The sequence below is a fragment of the Mirounga angustirostris genome, unplaced genomic scaffold, assembly GCF_029215605.1.
Source record: "Mirounga angustirostris isolate CCGP_5_RB_7025 unplaced genomic scaffold, mMirAng1.0.hap1 SCAF_6, whole genome shotgun sequence".
Classification (NCBI taxonomy): domain Eukaryota; kingdom Metazoa; phylum Chordata; class Mammalia; order Carnivora; family Phocidae; genus Mirounga; species Mirounga angustirostris.
Window position 1 is genome coordinate 54,124,516 of NW_026991714.1, and position 18,341 is coordinate 54,142,856.

The 18,341-nt window shown below is 38.0% G+C and overlaps 1 protein-coding gene across 5 annotated transcripts in view; it reads right to left on the bottom strand.

Annotated features, from left to right (window-relative positions):
• Nucleotides 1–18,341, bottom strand: part of DNM3 (dynamin 3) — a 560,145-nt gene that overhangs the window by 38,228 nt on the left and 503,576 nt on the right. For all 5 annotated transcript variants that reach the window (XM_064594314.1, XM_064594316.1, XM_064594317.1 and 2 more), the window contains one exon: nucleotides 1,871–2,035. In XM_064594314.1, coding sequence (XP_064450384.1) covers nucleotides 1,871–2,035 — 165 coding nt within the window. The remainder of the gene's footprint in view (nucleotides 1–1,870; nucleotides 2,036–18,341) is intronic.

Sequence of the window (18,341 nt, forward strand, 5' to 3'; positions counted from 1 at the left end):
GAATACAATTCCTGGTTTCCAAATTTCCAATATATTGCTCACCTACTGCTGATACTTCAAAGCATCCTAGCAACCTTGTTTAATTATGCAAAATCTTGCATGGGAATAGGGTTAAAAACCATGGGTGCTTAGAGCTTCTTCAAGAAGGGTTTCCTTCAATTCTTAATTGTAGGAAACAAACTGAGGGTTGCTGGAGTGGGGGGTGGGGTGGGAGGGATGGGGTGACTGGGTGATAGACACTGGGGAGGGTATGTGCTCTGGTAAGCGCTGTGAATTGTGCAAGACTGTTGAATCTCAGATCTGTACCTCTGAAACAAATAATGCAATATATGTTAAGAAAAAAAAAGAAGAAGAAGAAGATAGCGGGAGGGGAAGAATGAAGCGGGGGAAATCGGAGGGGTAGATGAACCATGAGAGACGATGGACTCTGAAAAACAAACAGGGTTCTAGAGGGGAGGGGGGTTGGAGGATGGGTTAGCCTGGTGGTGGGTATTGAGGAGGGCACATTCTGCATGGAGCACTGGGTGTTATGCACAAACAATGAATCATGGAACACTTCATCTAAAACTAATGATGTAATGTATGGGGATTAACATAAGATTAAAAAAAAAAAAAGAAGAAGGGTTTCCTTCAAGGGGTTTCTTCCAGGAAACTTTTCTTCAAGGAACGAACACACCATGAACCACAAATAGAATGTCATATTTACAAATACAATTTTGAAAGAAATCTTGAAATATGGACAAAGGCTCTTTATAGTTCTGAAATAGGCAGGCAGCCACATTGGCTTCTTACATTTTTTATAGTACTTCCATATATACTATCTTCTGAAATAAATCCCTAAGCCAGGTACCTTTTCTACGATTCATATTTTACATATGGAGGAAACGGATGCAAAGAAGTTAACTGATTTGTCTTGAGGTCAACAGAATCTGTAGCAGAACCAGGCTCAGAATATAGGTTTCTCCTGAATTCGAGTGTGTTCAGTAACTTTGCCAGCTAATTTATATGTGTTACAAGCAAATGCTCATAATATATCATCGATTTAAATAAAAGGTATCCCGAGAAGACAGCTAGAACTAAAAATACTGGTGTCTCCTTTTCAAGAATCAGAAAAGCCTGTTATAAAACACTGCATGATAGCCTATCTTATCTAAAAGATAGTTTCTCCAATAACTTGTAATATTATTTGTACTTTAATAAAGTAGCTGCCAAAAGAACCAAACTAGATCATGTAATTTAAGTATCATATCCTGACTACTGTAAAGTAACCACGAAAAGGGAGGGATTCTGTACACTCCAGATCAACTGAGGGTTCGTCTAGCAGGCACTTTAAGATCTGTGGCAATATCACCATTACCAGAAAAGAGAAGTTGACTGACTCTGAATCCAAGGGGATAGGGCAAAAAGCCACTTCCCGGGTGAAAATAGCATTCCGTAGTTTTTAGAAAGTGAAAATAATCATATCAACGTATGTTATGTGTTTGTGTGTAGACAAGAATAAATATTTTTTGCTTTTAATCTCAAAGGCTAGGAGCTGGGGCATCTGGTTTTATTGCTGGCTTTGCAATTAACTCACACCCTGAGCACAGCTGCAGTACTTTTGCTCTGCTTTCTTGTGAGCAAATGCACACTCTTCAGGAGCAGATAGGCGATAGGGAATTCCACAGTACTGTGGCTGTAAGTTTCATGTTGGCTTCCCTAAATTCTCTTTCACTGGTCAGTCACTTGTCACTTGTAATAGAAAATAAGGAATCTGGGTAATAGGTATTCAACCATCCAGAAAATATCACAAAGAAGCTGGTGAGAATATGAGCAGTTTCCACACTAAGATGGGTTAGAAGTTAAAATGAGACAGTTTATAATCACTTACATTATTGATCATAAGGTGCATTATTGTTTTTGGAATTAGATCTCGGATACATTTGTTGATGATAGACATGTAGGAGTCTACGAGGTTGCGGATGGTCTCCACTTGCCTCTCCAATTGTGGGTCCATGGAAAAGTTTTCTGCTTGGCCATTCTCATCATTTTCAGTCTAACAGAAAGGAAAGAAAACATGAATTATTTCACATTCGTTCAGAAGAAAAAAAATACCATACATTATCAGATGATCAACTTCTGCTCACTCTCTTTGGAGTTCTATCACTAGATGGTTAACATCTTTATTTTAAACATACCCATTAATTCTGAAAAGGGATCAGAACCAGGCAGTTATTCCTCTACTTTTAGCAACCCACAACCTAGGGGAAGCAACTTTCTGAGCGAATGCTGGGATGAATAACCAGATAAAGAGTGCACCTAACAACATACCTCTAGAGAACAATCTAATCTTCAGCCATTTACAAGCTGGCCAAAGAACTGAATCCAAGCAAATGATGTAGATGTAAACCTCTGGGATGGGTCTCCAGGGATTCTATAGATTAGAAATAACCTTGGTGTTGTTCTGGAACTCCTAGGTCTGTTCTGGAATGGATCAGCATTTGGATCAGCCCAGGTTTTAAAACTAAATCTCCTAGGCCTGGCCTGGAGCCAAAATAAGAGATATAGAGAATAATTCATCTTTCCATGCACTTGCTGGAATTTGTTCTGTAAATTCATGCTTCTGTCATCACTACTAAAGGCTGGCTCCATTGTGGAAAACTTACAATTTTAACTTCCAACTTGTTATTCTTTGAATAAAACAGAACACATCTATACACAAAGAATTTATTTGTGCAACATGAGAGAAGCATCTGTTTTCTATACTATGGGACTTGAGTTAATTAATTTTGGCTTATCCACCAGAGGCTGGGCTGGAATGGCATCTTCATCATTAAGGGCTGACCTATTGGCTTGGCATTGAAATCAATTTAGAACAAATGGTCTCCATTTCAAGTCAGGTTGAACCATCTAAGCCCCAGAACATGATACAAATACTGTTAGTGGTCTGGCTACTTTCTAACATTTGGAAAGATTTAATTACAAATGCAAAAAAAGGGGGGGGGATAATTTATTGCTTCCATTGTAGACATGAAGTACTTTTCCTTGGAAATGTACATACTTTGATCTGCCAGGTTTTCAATCATCCTATCAGTTTTAGGCAAAGCCCTGTGCTTAAATGGATCTATAAATGACAAACTTTTCCTTTGAATCAATATGCATGTGTGAAAGGCATATTTGTAGGCCTACAAAGTCAATAATAACAAAGAGAGAAATAGGTCCTAGTCATTTATATAGGCTTCTCTTGCTCAGAAATATCCAATACTTTTTAAAAATATTAAAATAATGTGCTCACTCTAAAACACAACAGTCATTGTTGTGAGACCATGAGAGTATGGCCCCATGCTTCAGGGCGATAGTTTGAGGACATTTCTGAGGCATCTTACAGCTACTCCAGCAAGGTAGAGGAAGTTTCAAAAAGGGCAGTTGTTTGAAATGGTCTTTGGTCACTGAGAGAAAGAACTAAATCAAGTCTTCCGTAGTAAAGAACTACTTTTATTCTTAATTGGTGATATACAAGCACAATAGGATCTAGGACAAATGGGTATAAAGCTGAAGCCATAAAGTGGTAGGTAGAGGGAAGGTAAGCCACAGCAGTGAAAAAACAATCATGTTTCCAAACTCCTTCCTAGGGTATAAAAACCACTTCAAATGTGTTCCATGCGGAGCCCAAGTTGTAAGTCAGCAGTAACTGCAATGTCGTTTTAAGGATTATGTATTTGAAAGTGAAAACTTCAGGTTCAAATTCAGGCTCTATTGTGTACTGGTTGTGTGGCCACACTTGTTACTTGATGTAATTTAAACTCAGCTTCCCTATCTTTAAAACGGGGATACACGTCCCTGGTGAGCCTGTGGAAGCTAAAGGAGATAACACATAGGAGATGACCTAGCCAAGGGCCTCAATAAATGTTAGCTGCTTTCTTTCCTTTCTGAATATTCATGGAATAAGAGAGAGCTGCTTGACTCTCAACATACACTATGAAAATTTAAAGTGAAAACTTTGTGCATAAAACATTTTCAATTCAAGCAATATAAAAATGGCAAGTGTATTTTTTTTTAAAGATTTTATTTATTTGAGAGAGAGAATGAGAGAGAGAGAGAGAGCACATGAGAGGGGGGAGGGTCAGAGGGAGAAGCAGACTCCCTGCCGAGCAGGGAGCCCGATGCGGGACTTGATCCTGGGACTCCAGGATCATGACCTGAGCTGAAGGCAGTCGCTTAACCAACTGAGCAACCCAGGCGCCCCAAGTGTATTTTTTTTTTTAACACCTCCACGTTTTCCTTTGAATCAATACGCATGTGTGAAAGGCATATTTGTAGGCCTATGAAGTCTGCCTGGACCCTCCTCCTCCCACCCGTGAAGATCTTTCATCTTTCAGAACCTTCTGGACAAGCTCCTGATGGCCCCCCGACCCCATCGCTCCCCCCCTTTGTACCTCCTCTGTGTCTTGTGTTCACTTTTTTTAAATATCCAGCCTCAGTTTACGCTCCTCTCCTATTAGATTCTGGTGTCTTGTTTCTCTCTCCCTTCTCAGCACCCGGCACAGAGCTTGATGCACGGGAGAAGGAGTTAACAACTCCACAAGGGGTTTACGTAAATCAAGGAAGCTGCTCTGGTGCATTCAGGGGTTCCAAGTGTGCCTGCCTACATGTCAGAGACACTGGAGACCAGAGAAACCCCAGGGCGGTGAGTTAGGACCCATGACTACTTGATAACAGTGAGAATGATAAAATGATTATGAAATATTGTACACAAATGAGAACAGATGACCGACAGCTTTGGGAGGAAAACAGCTTTTATACAAAGCGACATAAACCTCCATAATGGATAAAATACAGTTCAGTTTGTCTCTCTGATCTGAAATATACTGCGGTTTTGTTATGGTATTTAACAGTCGGGGGCGATAACATTTCAGTATCAATATTCCACCTGTCCCAGGAACACTTATTGAGCACTTGCTGTGTTCTAGGTACTCTGCTAAGCACTTTGCGTAGAAGATCCACACCACAACCTTGTTATTGTCAACCCACAGAAGAGCATGTTGAAATTTGTTCAGTAAGTGTAAGATGCATACAATTTTAACAAATTTCTTTTTCTTCCATAAGTATAAAAAAATCAAGTATTATGAAACAGTGAAACATTCATAAAACATCAAGTCAGTTTCATAGATAAAATAAATGTAGAAAGAGTTTCCAGGAAAAGATGTCATTGAAATATTGCTATTTGTAAAAAAAAAAAAAAAGATTGAAACAAAAGAGAAAAGCAGAGTAAACAGTATTTTTAAAAGAACCTCCAGAAATATAAAACACCAAGAAATTATACCATCATCTGCATGTTTACATAGAAACACTTAATTTTCCCATTTCACACTACTTTTAACATTTAGCCTTACTTTACTTTTTGCTTATCAAAACATGCAAAAGACATTCACTTTCACTTTTAAAAACCAGATGCAAATAATAAGGAAAGTGTCAGAGTGAATGGAGAACACCGAATGGATTAATTCTCAACACACACACACACACACACACACAAGAAGTATTCCAGAGTAACCCATAAAACAATTTGAAGTTCTCTTTAGCTTTTGGAAATAATATGTGGTCACATGCAAACTTTAACTACTCAGATAATACCATGGACGTGACGGGGAGTCACAGAATTCAGAATGCAAATTTAATTTCTTTTCTGATTTTAGAAAGATAGCAGAAATACTTGCCTTTTCTAATATAGCTAAGATAAATGGGGGAAATACGCATAGATGGATTTTTTCTTTAAACTGAGTAATTTCAGAGAGCAAATGTTCCCTTTTCTCTGACCCAGTTCTAACCAAATTCTCTGTCGTGTTTTTTTCTGTATGTATACTGTGTATGACTATGTATTTTTTCTTTGTTTAAATTATAGGATTGCAATAGAATTCTTTGCAGTCTAAGCACTGAAGTGACAGCTGTTTATCATTATCCTCATCAAGGGAATGTAAAATAAAAATAGTAATTTGTCTCTGATCTTTGAGGCAAAAAAGAATGGTCTGCAAACATTTAACCTTTTATGTGCAGGTTCATTGATGCTGTTTACAAAATGTGAATAATATTGTGAAAACCAGCTTTCTTCTGAAAAATACAATGGACAGGCCTTCCTATTGCAATTTTGTTCACAAACAGCTTTTGTGAAATCTAATGCAACTTAAACAATGAAAAATAACAACTCAGCACTGTAAATGGTTTATAAACAATATTGTAATTTTCTTTCTTATGAAACTATTTGCACGGTATTCAAGAACCAGTCTGTTTTACAACATTTTAATTTAAAAGATTTCTCCTAGAGACTTAATACTTTAACAGGTGAGAGGACGAAATAGCCAAATCAGAAGTAATTCCCACCATACCTTAAAGCAACCATTATAGGAGATCTGGGCTTGATGGGGGATGTCTATTTTTCATGTGTTTTGTTTTCATCTCTTTTCTTTCCTTAAATTTCTTTTTTTTTAAGATTTTATTTATTTGAGAGAGAGAGAGAGCACCAAAGCGAGGTGAGGGGCAGAGGGAGAAGCAGGCTCCTGGCTGAGCGAGGAGCCTGATGTGGGGCTCGATTCCAGGACCCTGGGATCATGACTTGAGCTGAAGGCAGATGCTTAACAGACTGAGCCGCCCAGGTGCCCTCTTTCCTTAAATTTCTTATTGAATTATGTCATAGGCTTCTTGGAGGATCACTGAAACCATCTACGTAAGATTATTTTCTTAAGGTGACTGCAGCTCTTTAAAAGTGGAACAACAGAAATGCAAAGTATCCTGGCAAAAATACATACATAAACATACTAGCTAATTGGTTGGGGGAGGTTTGCTGCATCTCTTCTCACCAATGGAGAGCATTGCACTACAACCTACAGATCTACACAAGTGATTTTCCCAGATAAGCAACACTTGCCCCTTTCTAAGCACCTTATTATTATCATACAATTTCTCCACTACCTTAAACAAACAGTAAAAAAATATCATTTAACTTTCTCTTAGTGAATCAGGTCATCATTATGAAAATAGTGTTACCACGGTAACGCAGCTTTGAATTTTCCAGCCGCACATTATGAAGAATGTCTCACTGAAAACCTTTCCCCACTTTCAGTTATTTACTTCTTCTAATTTGCAGAGGCTAATTAGAGGCTAATTTGCAGAGGCAGGCAACCAACTTGTAAAAAAAACAAAAAACAAAAAACAAAAACTATGGAAGAAATGTGCTCCAGAAAGCCTTTGAGAGGAGTAGAGATTGTAGTCTGCTGCCTTGGGACAGGTATTTCATTAATTAATAAAAAAAATAGTTGTTTAGTGTCTCAGGTGAACTGTGAGGGGTACAAAGGAAGTTGAAAAACTTTGGTACTTTGGTGAGCTTCTCCTCTGGCAGGGAGGATGCAGGGTGGGATGAGTCAGTGAGTCCGAGGATGAGCTCAAGCACGGTAGGCTTCAAGGAGAATCCTTAGGGTTGGCCACACTAGAGACGAACCTTACGAGTTGGGTGAGATTTCAGACTGACACTGGGGGAACATGCTCATTGTTCTATCCTTAGGACTTAGCCCAGTGCCCTATATGTAGCAGGAGCTTCATAAATATGTGGAATATTTGAAGACAAAGACTCACCCAGGCCATCTCCTGAGGGATTAGGTTTCTGTTTCGGACGGAACCTAAGAGACCGAGCTCCAGGTAACTGAGGTGTTGCTAAGATGGTAAATGTGAGTAATTGCTTGGATTGCTAGGACGGAGCTTTCCATGCTGAGCTCCTGGTCTGGGCAGGATAAATAACGATCTGCATTCAGAATGATGTCAGTCGATGTAAAGATATGATGGCTCTGTCTAAGGATGTCTACAGATTGGAGCTGCGACTGTACTTATGAGCTGGCATCTACTTACGTCTCCAATCGGCGAGAAACATCCATAATACAGGACAAAACACTGAATCCCCCCGATCCTGTGAGCGGTGACCCACTGGACAGAGCAGGCAGGACCCAACTTTGTCTGCTTCTGTCATTTTCACCACTATTCTTCCTTCTTCCTTTACCTGCTACTACCCTTTTTATTCTCCCTACAGCTCTTGTTCTCCTTTCATCGTCACACTGCATCATAATAAGCATTATAAAACTATGTAAGATTAATGTGAAATTAATCAGCCATTTAAAAAAAACCCACATAGGATTTGAAAGATATGTACTTGACTCAAAACAATAACAACAAACCTATGTCAATGGGTGGCTCTTTTTTTTAATGTAGCTCTTTTTTTTCTAACTCTCACTCAGCCCAATAGCTGCGAACAGTCTGTGTGGGGCCAGCGTATGCCTATGTCTCTAATAAACAACTTGAATGATGACAGCAATGACTAAGGAGGATCTGGAGGAGTAAGGGGAAGGAGGGTTTCCCTCATATAACTGACAGTCACTGCATTTGTATTTAAGATGCACTGAAACACTAACTTTTATCTGCAACTGTAAAAACAAACGTGGATATGAGGATTCTTAGAGAAATTTGAAAACTTATGTACTCTGTCCTGAGGTCCTCCTAGAAGTTCAAGTAATTCCTTTTTTTTTTTTTAAAGATTTTATTTATTTATTTGAGAGAGACAGAGATAGCGAGAGACACCACACGTGGGGAGGAGAGGGAGAAGCAGGCTCCCCGAGGAGCAGGGAGCCCGAAATGGGGCTCAATCCCAGGACCCTGAGATCATGACCTGAGCCGAAGGCAGATGCTCAACTGACTGAGCCACCCAGGCGCCCCGAAGTTATAGTAATTCCAATCTAGTTTTTAATCTATCTAAAGTCCTATATTGCTTTATATTAACAGGTAGTTTATGAACATGTAATATTCATATATTTTAAACACATCATCAAACATTGCTATTTAAACAGTCTTGAGAATTTTTTCTAAACTTACGAATATTTCTTTTTGGAAAATTTTAATCTTTATATACTGAGTTTGCTTGCCACAGCATAACAACCCTTTGTCCAAACAATAAACGGTCTAAGCAGAACAATTTAAACCGTTTCTTTAAAAACAACCACTGGCCTCACCACCTTTTTTGGTTTCAGATAATATTAGTAATTTTAAAAGGGCCAAAATTAATTTTCAAGTATCGACTCTTGGCAAAAATATCTGTTTAAAATTTAACTTTGTTAAAAAAAAAAACCCTTTTTCTAAAGAGAACTAGAATTAGAATCAACTGATACAAATTTCCTTTTTAGTGAAAAAAAAAAATCACAACATTTCTTTGGAGTAGCAAAACAGGAAACATAATATTTCCAAAGAAAAATTTCCAGAAAATAGGATCAAACACAATAGGGTAAACATAAAAACAATTTGTGATGGTTAATTTTATGTGTCAACTTGAGTTGGTACCCAGATACATGGTGCAAACCTTATTCTGGGTATTTCTGTGAGAGTATTTTTGAATGAGATTCATACTTAAATTGGTAGACTCTGAGTAAGGCAGATTGTTCTCCATAATGTGGGTGGGCCTTATCCAATCAGTTAAAGACCTGAATAGAACAAAAAGACTGTCTCTCCCCAGCAAAAGATAATTCTCCTGCCGACTGCCTTCAGACTTCATCTGCAATATGGCTCTTTCTGTTCTACAGAAGACTGCCTTCGGACTTGAACTGGAACACTGGCTCTCCTGGGTCTGCTGCCTGCCAGTTCACCCTGCAGATTTTGGACTTGCCAGTCTCGATAATTATGTGAGCCAATTCCACATAAAAAATCATTTATCTATCTATCTATCTATCTATCTATCTATCTATCTATCATCTATCTATCTATCTATCTATCTATCTATCTATCTATCTATCTATCCTTGAGCACGTGCACACACACATATCCTATTGATTCTGTTTCTCAGGAGAACCCTGACTAATACATACACAGTCTCACTATAGATCATAAAACAGTATGTGAGTCAATGTTACATTGCTTAGTGGAGCTCACAGGTGCTGTAAGAGTTCAGAGAAGCAGAGAATCAGGAAGGGCTGTGATGGGAAGTAACACTGGTCCAACTCTAATGATTCACCTTTACTTCACAGCCTTCTCTAAGGAAGAGAGAGAGAGTCAAAACTAATCCATCTTTAGTCTCTCCAGTCTATCACAAGGTCTTGCTATGCCTCCCCTGTGGGTAGACTAAAGATAACTTTGGATAGCCTCCTCTCCCCCACTCTCAGTCCTGTTGGTTGGAGCCCTGATGGGGCTGCAGAGGTCAGGCTGAGCCACTCTCTCCGCCCATCCAGCCTAACCTCTGTGATGACGGAGGTGGCATGTGACCACGCAAAGCCCATCACGGCACATTTGTCAGAACTATTAGGAAGGAGAAGCTTCCTTTCATTTAGGAATGACAACTTTCTAAGAAGTAAGCCTGTAGGCAAGGCGGTCTCAGAGTGAAGAGGAGTCAAACCTGCCTGCAAATGGCATCAACAAAGAGAACGGCAGAGTTGAGAGATGGCGAGAGGTGGATGTTTGAAGACATTATTCTAGTGTATGGATCTGGCTGCAACAGACCTGTCTCTGGTTTATGCAGTTACACCAGCCAGTAAACAGTTTTTTTGTTTTGTGTTTTTTTTTGTTGTTGTTGTGTTTTAAAAGTTGGTTTGGTTAGACTTTAAGTTCTCTTGCCCCTATCCTAAAGAGTTCAGATGAATAAATCACTTATTCAGGATGTTCTCTCAACCTGAAGCTTTGTCTTCCAACTCTACCTCTAACCCCCTTCGTGGTTAACGCATCTGGCGCATCTCCGAATCTGCAGCTGAAATATAGCTCCTCTTCTCCCTGTATCTGAACAATTGGCCTAGACTTCTCAACCTTTGTCATGTATCTCAATTAGGTGTAGACATGTCCATTTCCCTAGCCAAAATGAAAGCTTCTTGAGATAGATAATCCTTCAAAGTGAAGTGCAAATACAATATCCCTTGCTTTACATGCAAAAACTTCTTATAACAAAAGAATGCAATGGATTAAAAACACACAAGGGTAAAACTGTGGGTAGAGTCATGACTTGTTGCACAAGTAGAGAAACGAAATGACGAAGCTTTTAAAGAAGTAGCTATAGTCAAGGGTTTTACATCTCTCCAGGCTCCCCTGAACATTGTCGTTGATAAAGCTGTCATCTGGATTTAACTGCAGAATTCCCCAAAGGCCTCAAGATAACTTTTTCAGCCATCCCTACACGTGAATTAGTGCGTACACCTTTGTCAGGCATTCCTGACATGCCAGGACCCAATGGCCTTACCAGATGATCCAGATAAAGAATCTATAAACTGTTCTAGAAAATTTAGGTTCATTTCTGTTAATAGGAGAGATTAAAGTAAAATCAGAACCAATTTGCCAAGTTGAGCTGCTGTAAATCTCCTGTTCCCAATCTTTAAAGATAGAACATTTCTGGTGATCACAATGGACCACGTCTGTCTGGGCCACCAAACAGACAGTACGTGCCCTAGAACTGGAAAGGTACTTCTAAAGCTGCCCCAAATAGAACTTCTGTTTCTGTAAATACTTGTTCCCAATTAAGAGAGAAACTAAAATGTAGAGGACTTTGTCTCAAGGTAGGCAAACCTCCAGTGTGCAGAAAATAGAAATTCATGAAGATGATAATAATACAATATACTGGAGATGCTAAAAATTCTGATATTGAAAATTTGATGGATTCCATGGAGATCTATATGCCAGAAGTAATAGCCATCGTGTCTGTAGTTTATTTTCTTTTGTTACTTCTCTCTATTCATTTCCTGAAATTGTGTGTATTGCCTGCCTCACAATATGGAGGAAATAATATACAGAAAACAAAACTTTCTTTGCTTCACCTTGATCATGATGTTTGCTTCAAATTTTGCCTACTCCTCACAGAGTGGTAAAAACTAACAAAGGCAAGATTGCTCAAAGATCAGCAACTTATGGCAGCATTTATAATAAAAATTAAAACTATTCTAAGGTAAATTTGATAGGGGCAATTATTATTAGAAGAAAATCTGTAGCATTTTAAAATTTATATATATGAGATTGTACTGAGGGCTGTGTTAATAAGGTTTGTAAAAATGGCTTGAGGTATAAGAGAAAAAGCTGAAGTGGTTTCTTAAAAACTTTCTTTCCCTAGACTGTTTTTAAAGTAGTTTAGAAGCAGAAATCAGACTATAACCACTAATAAACACTGATGAGATTACAATTTCAAATAATGCTTTTTATGACCAGATCAAGATGTTCCTTTATAGAATAACAAGGTAACTTTAGATTGGATATGTAAATATTGCTAAGAAAACATATTACTGCATGTATTCACAATTTCCCCCAAATTTCTTTTTTCCTAACCATGGCTTCAGAATTCTTAGAAATGTTATTATTAGTGAGTACTATAATATCCCCCCTGCCAATTGTTTATGTCTACTCAATTCATATAAATACTTTCAAATTAAAATAGGTATAATGATTTCTGAATTAAAGAGTAAAACCTCTTTGAAATTATCATCATGAAGTTTCATTCTACATTGGTGGCCAAAGGCATCAAAAAAGAAATGTGACAACATTATCCATCTAATTCAATACAATTTCTAGCAGTATTCCACAATCACTTATAAAATATCTGGGAATATACAAAAAATGGAAAATGTAAGATACAAATTTTTAGAGGGCTCAAGACTGGAATGCACATGGCTTAAGGAAGCATATAAAGATAGCTTTATGCAACATCAAGATGGTATGTGTGATTAAAATTTAAAGGGTATTAAAATAAATCAATGAAACAATTCTGGATGGCAATTCCTACCATTTCAACAGAACTCTTGTCTCATTTAATTATATCTTCCATATTCCTATAAGTAACATACTCTACTAAGTCTGTAGGAGAACCCCCAAATCAAAGAAACTATAAGGAAAATACCTGGATCAGACACACATTTGTAGCATTCCTCAAATACAATAAAAAAAAAATCTACCTGACTCTAGTAGGTTACCCCACGTTCCCAAACCACTTCAGTTTGAGCAACAATTTAGAATAGCAATTAAGAGTATGAAGTATGGAATCAGATGAACTATATTCGTATCTTGTTTCTGTCATTAATTAGCTTTGTGACTTTAGTGAAATTAAAGTTAAGAAGTCAGTCAGCCTCGCTAGGCCTTAATCTCTGTGCCATATGAGGGGGTAATATTAGCATCTTAAACATTTTATAGGGCAGGGCAGGTGTAGAGACCAAATCATTGACAAGGCACTCAAGCACAGTGCCTGACATATAGTGAGTGCTCACCAGAAGTTAATTGTTTGTATTGCTTGAGATAATTGATGTTTTAAATAACATAAATGACTTAAATGAGTTTACAAAATTCATAAATACGAGCTTGGTTAAAAAAAAAATTCAAAAGGTCCCTTGCAAACTTTTTCTTTGAGAGTGTTTTCTGAAACAGAGAAAGAAATTGGGCCACAGTCTTACCAATAAATATTTGTGGGCTTATGGCACTAAATACACCAGGTCCTTCACTGCCTACCTGAGTATAAGAAGCACTGACTTAATCTCTAGAGGCCCTTTCAGCTCTAACGTTCTATGACTGTAAGAAAAGGAAGGTGCATTTAAGCTTAATATAAGCAGTCAGAGCCATTCAGAAATATCATGTAACTGGGGAGCACCCATTTACTACAAGAATTCCAGCAAAATCTTCTGGACATGCTGGAAAAAAAAAACCTACAGCTACAATGAGCAAGAGGGTGAGCTAAAACTGATGACTTTCTAAGAATCCTTCCAAAGATTTAGTGATTCAATAATGTGTCAAAAACACAGACACAGTCCCTTCCTTTAGCTCTAAAATCACTAGGCTGTCAAGGAAGACAGGTAGATCTGCTAGTCAAAAGAGAAAAACAATAGCTTTATCTGTAATATTTCTAGGAAAAGACAAAACAATTAATGGTCAACAATTTTTAAATGCATTCACTTACACCATGTCAGTTGGTCCTCAAAACAATCTTGTGGGACAGAAGCACATGAGAGAATAAAGGATGTGATAGAGTGAGACCACTTGGTTCCACTACTTACTAACTCTGGGAACTTGGGGAGGTTAATTAATCTCTGTGTACTTCAGTTTTCTGTCAAACAGAGTAATAACTGTACCTATTATAATTATTACCTTTCAAGGGTTATTGTGCAGAGGAAGTAAATGGCTCATGTAGACATTCAGAAGAGTGCCTGGCACATAACAAACACTAAATAAAGGTCAGCCATTACTATTATTTTTCTTTAGGAAGAGGGAATGAAAGCACAGAGAGGGCAAGGGATGTGCCTGAAGGTCTTAAAGATAGTAAGACTGAATCAGGACCCTGACCTAACTTGCCTTGTGTACACTTCCTGCTCTTTATACACCACCCCACTGCTTTCCCTCATTAACCATACCTCAGTAGAACTGAGTACTAAAAGTGAAATTAAGTAGAAAGTGAAAAATTTTTAAAAATTAGAACTTTTTCTTACTCCTCCAACAGGTGATGCTCCAGTGTTTTAACATTCCAAAGAAATCAAACACAGCACTGTCCAGTAGAAATAAAACACAAGCCACATTTCTGTAGCCATGTCAAATAAAGCCAGTGAAATGCCTTTTAATAATGTCTCATTTAAGCAGACATATCCAAAATATTATCACTTAAAGAAATACTATCATTTTGATGTGTTTATAAGCTGAGTTGTATCCACCCCAAATTTGTTGAAGTCCTAACTCCTAGCACCTCAGAATAGGACTATATTAGGAAACAGGGTCTTTTAAGAGGTAATTAAATTAATTAGACCATTTGGGTGGGCCGTAAGCCCCTGTGACTGGTGTCCTATATTATAAGGAGTGGAGCTTAGGACCCAGGCAAACACAGAGGGAAGGCCACGTGATGACACAAGAGAAGGCAGCCATCCACAAACCCAGGAGCGAGGCCGCAGATGAAACCAACCCTGCTGACACTTTGATCTCAGGTTTCTAGCTTCCAGAATTGTGAGGAAATAAATTTCTGTTGTTTAAGCCACTCTGCGGGACTTTGTTATGGCAGCTCTAGCAAACAAATGCAACATGTAATTAATATAAAAATCATTAATGAGATAGTTACATTCTTTCCTGTTTTTGTACCAAGTACTGGACCCCAGTGTGTATTTTATGCTTACAGCATGTCTCAATTTGGACTGGCCACATTTCAAGGGCTCAGGAACCCCATGCAGCTAATGGCTACTACACTGGACTGTGTAAGTACAGAGTAGGTCCATGGTATTATATCTTTCATATAAAGTGCTTTTTTAAGTTCTAAAAAAATACATGCTTATTTTTTAAAACTTTATAAAGGATTGCATATTAACAATCTTATTCTTAAGTGCCAATTCCACTGCTAAAACAATATTGCTGATTCATTCTGATAAAAATGTTTACATTAGATTCATAGTCTCAGAATGGCCACCTGAAAAATCCTGTTTCCTAGCTAAGTGTTCAAAGTTTTATTTCCTTTGGTTATAGCATCAAATGAGACTTTGAGAGAGCATAAAATGATTTCATTAAGTTAGTAGGTTGTACAGTTATTTAACTTTTATTGAGACAATGTCGGTATGAGGATGAAGTTCAGTGAGGCTTTATGGCTTTAGGATGACGAGAGAGAGCTATATGCTTTACAGGAATCCACTTGAAATGATGAAGGTCTTGGTGACACACTTAATTCTTCTTCAACCACGGATGATTTTTCTAACATAACAGATTTTCTAGACCTTCAGCTGGGATCCAGTATTAGCTTAATGATCATTTTGTTGCTCATGTATATCTTATTCACAGACACAAGACTCTCCTCCTCCAAATCAGATAATTTTGCTAATACTCCATGTTTCGTTGAAAAGTTTGTTAGAGGGCTAAGAATGAACCTACTAATTAAACGGATATCGGGGAAAGCCTAAAGATTTTAAAAATCTAGGACTGTTTAAGCATGTCTCAAAGCATATCCACTGAGGGCTGATGTTACCCGGAATAAAACCAAACAGTTTTTAAAGGCACTACTCTTGTGACAAATCCTGTATCTTAGAGGACTAGGACTACTCACAACCCAGGGTTTGGTTATTTTTACTCTTCTGTATGCATTCATCTACTCACAATACCCCATAGATACTGGGGTAATCTTTTGGTAAAAACAGGTAAAACACGGGCGCCTGGGTGGCTCAGTTGGTTAAGCGACTGCCTTTGGCTCGGGTCATGATCCTGGAGTCCCGGGATCGAGTCCCGCATTGGGCTCCCTGCTTGGCGGGGAGTCTGCTTCTCCCTCTGCCCCTCCCCCCTCTCATGTGCTCTCTCTGTCTCAAATAAATAAATAAAATCTTTAAAAAAAAAACACAGGTAAAACACAAGGCAGGCCTTACATAAACGAAAGTATTTTTGTTTCTCAACTTTTGGGGTTTAGGGATGCATTCCTGGTGATAAGAAATTTTTTCATTACACAAACACAAAACATTTTGTGTTTTCGCTTTACTATGATTTTTTAAAACCACAATAACTTACATGTCTATTTTTTTTATCATTTCACACATTAATATTTCAGTTGGTACTTCTTTTTTTTTTTTTAAAGATTTTATTTATTTATTCATGAGAGACAGGGAGAGAGAGAGAGACAGGCAGAGGCAGAGGGAGAAGCAGCCTCCCCGCTAAGCAGGGAGCCAGATGTGGAATTCAATCTCAGGACTCCGGGATCATGACCTGAGCCGAAAGCAGACGCTTAACCGTCTGAGCCACCCGGGCACCCTCAATTGGTATTTCTAAAAGATAAAGACTCCATTTCAAAAAACGTAACCATGATACCACTGTCACACACAAAATATTTAACAAGACGCATTTAATATCAGTGACTACTTTTTAAATTCTTTCATTTGGGAAAATTTAAACATATGTAAAAGTGGAAAGGGTAAAGAGAGTAACAGAAATTAACCTTGAGGTGCTATTGCTCAGCTCCAACGATTGGCCACATGGCTATCCTTGCTCCATCTACATTCCCCAATGACTTTGAGGCAAACCTCAGCATCAGGTAATTTTATCTGTAAATATTTTAGTATGTATTCCTAAAAGAAAAGGACCCTTGGAAAACATAACCGCAATATTATCACACTCAAAAATAATAATAATTTCTTAACATGACAAATACAGTTGACCTTTGAACAACATGGGTTTGAATGGTGTGGGTCCATTTATACACAATTTTTTTTCCATAAATCCAGTGCAGTACTGTAAATGTATTTTCTCTTCTTTATGGTTTTTAAATAACATTTTCTTTTCTCTAGCTTACTTTATTGTAAGAATAAAGTATATAACACATACAAAATATGTGTTAACTGACAGTTTATATTAATGGTAAGGCTTCTGGGTCAACAGGTTATTAGTAGTTCAGTTTTTGGGGGGTCAAAAGTTGTACTGCACAGGGCAGGGGGCTCCCATAAGCCCTACATTGTTCAAGGGCCAACTGTATTCCGTGTTCACAGTATACTTTCCCAATTGTCTCTGAAAAAATGTTTTTAAGTATACATGTTTGAATTGGAATCCAAATAAGTCCATATTCTATGAATGGTAGATATATCTCTTAGGTTTATTTTAATCTATAGGCTTCTCCTCCATCTCATTCTCAGAAACTCTTTTTTTCTTTGAAATCTATTGTTGTGGTCATTTGTCCTATAGATTCCATCCCATTTTCCAGTTTGGATTTGGCAGATTTAATCACCTGTATATCATTTAATGGGGTCTTCTACCCCGCTGTATTTCCTATAATTTGGTACTTAGATCTCTAGGCTCAATTACTACTTCGTAACTGACTCTTTTTGAGTTAGGAAGAGGCAACTACATCAAAATTGATATGAAGACTAGATATTAATATTGTAGAGTAGAAAATGAGCCCCTTACATACAGTGTAAACACTATTTCCTGTTGTCCTCTTTGTAGAGTCTTTATCTTGGTCTAAACCAGTTTACTGAAGAATAATTACTACAATTAATTCATGCTATGTATAAAACATATAACACAGGATGAGAAATGTACGAGGTGCCCTGGGAGGTTAAAGGGAGGAATACAACACAATTTGTGCTCTTAAGAAGTTTACCATCTATTTAGGGAGGAGCAGAGTGACAGGCAGGAAACAATGTGTCATAATCAGAGCACGCAATAAGTCTTAAGTACTATGATAAAGCCTCTAAGTGTACTCAGCTTTCCAAGAGAGAAGCAACTTCTAGAGTTTTCAGGAGCCACAGAGAGAAAGCAGGTGAGACTTGGCCTCGTTGTCCTGGGACATGCAGACATCAAGAAGGCGTGCACGCAAGGGGAACAAAAGGAACAGAGGTAGAAACCAGCTTGATATGTGGGGGGGAAGTATTTGGGAGTGC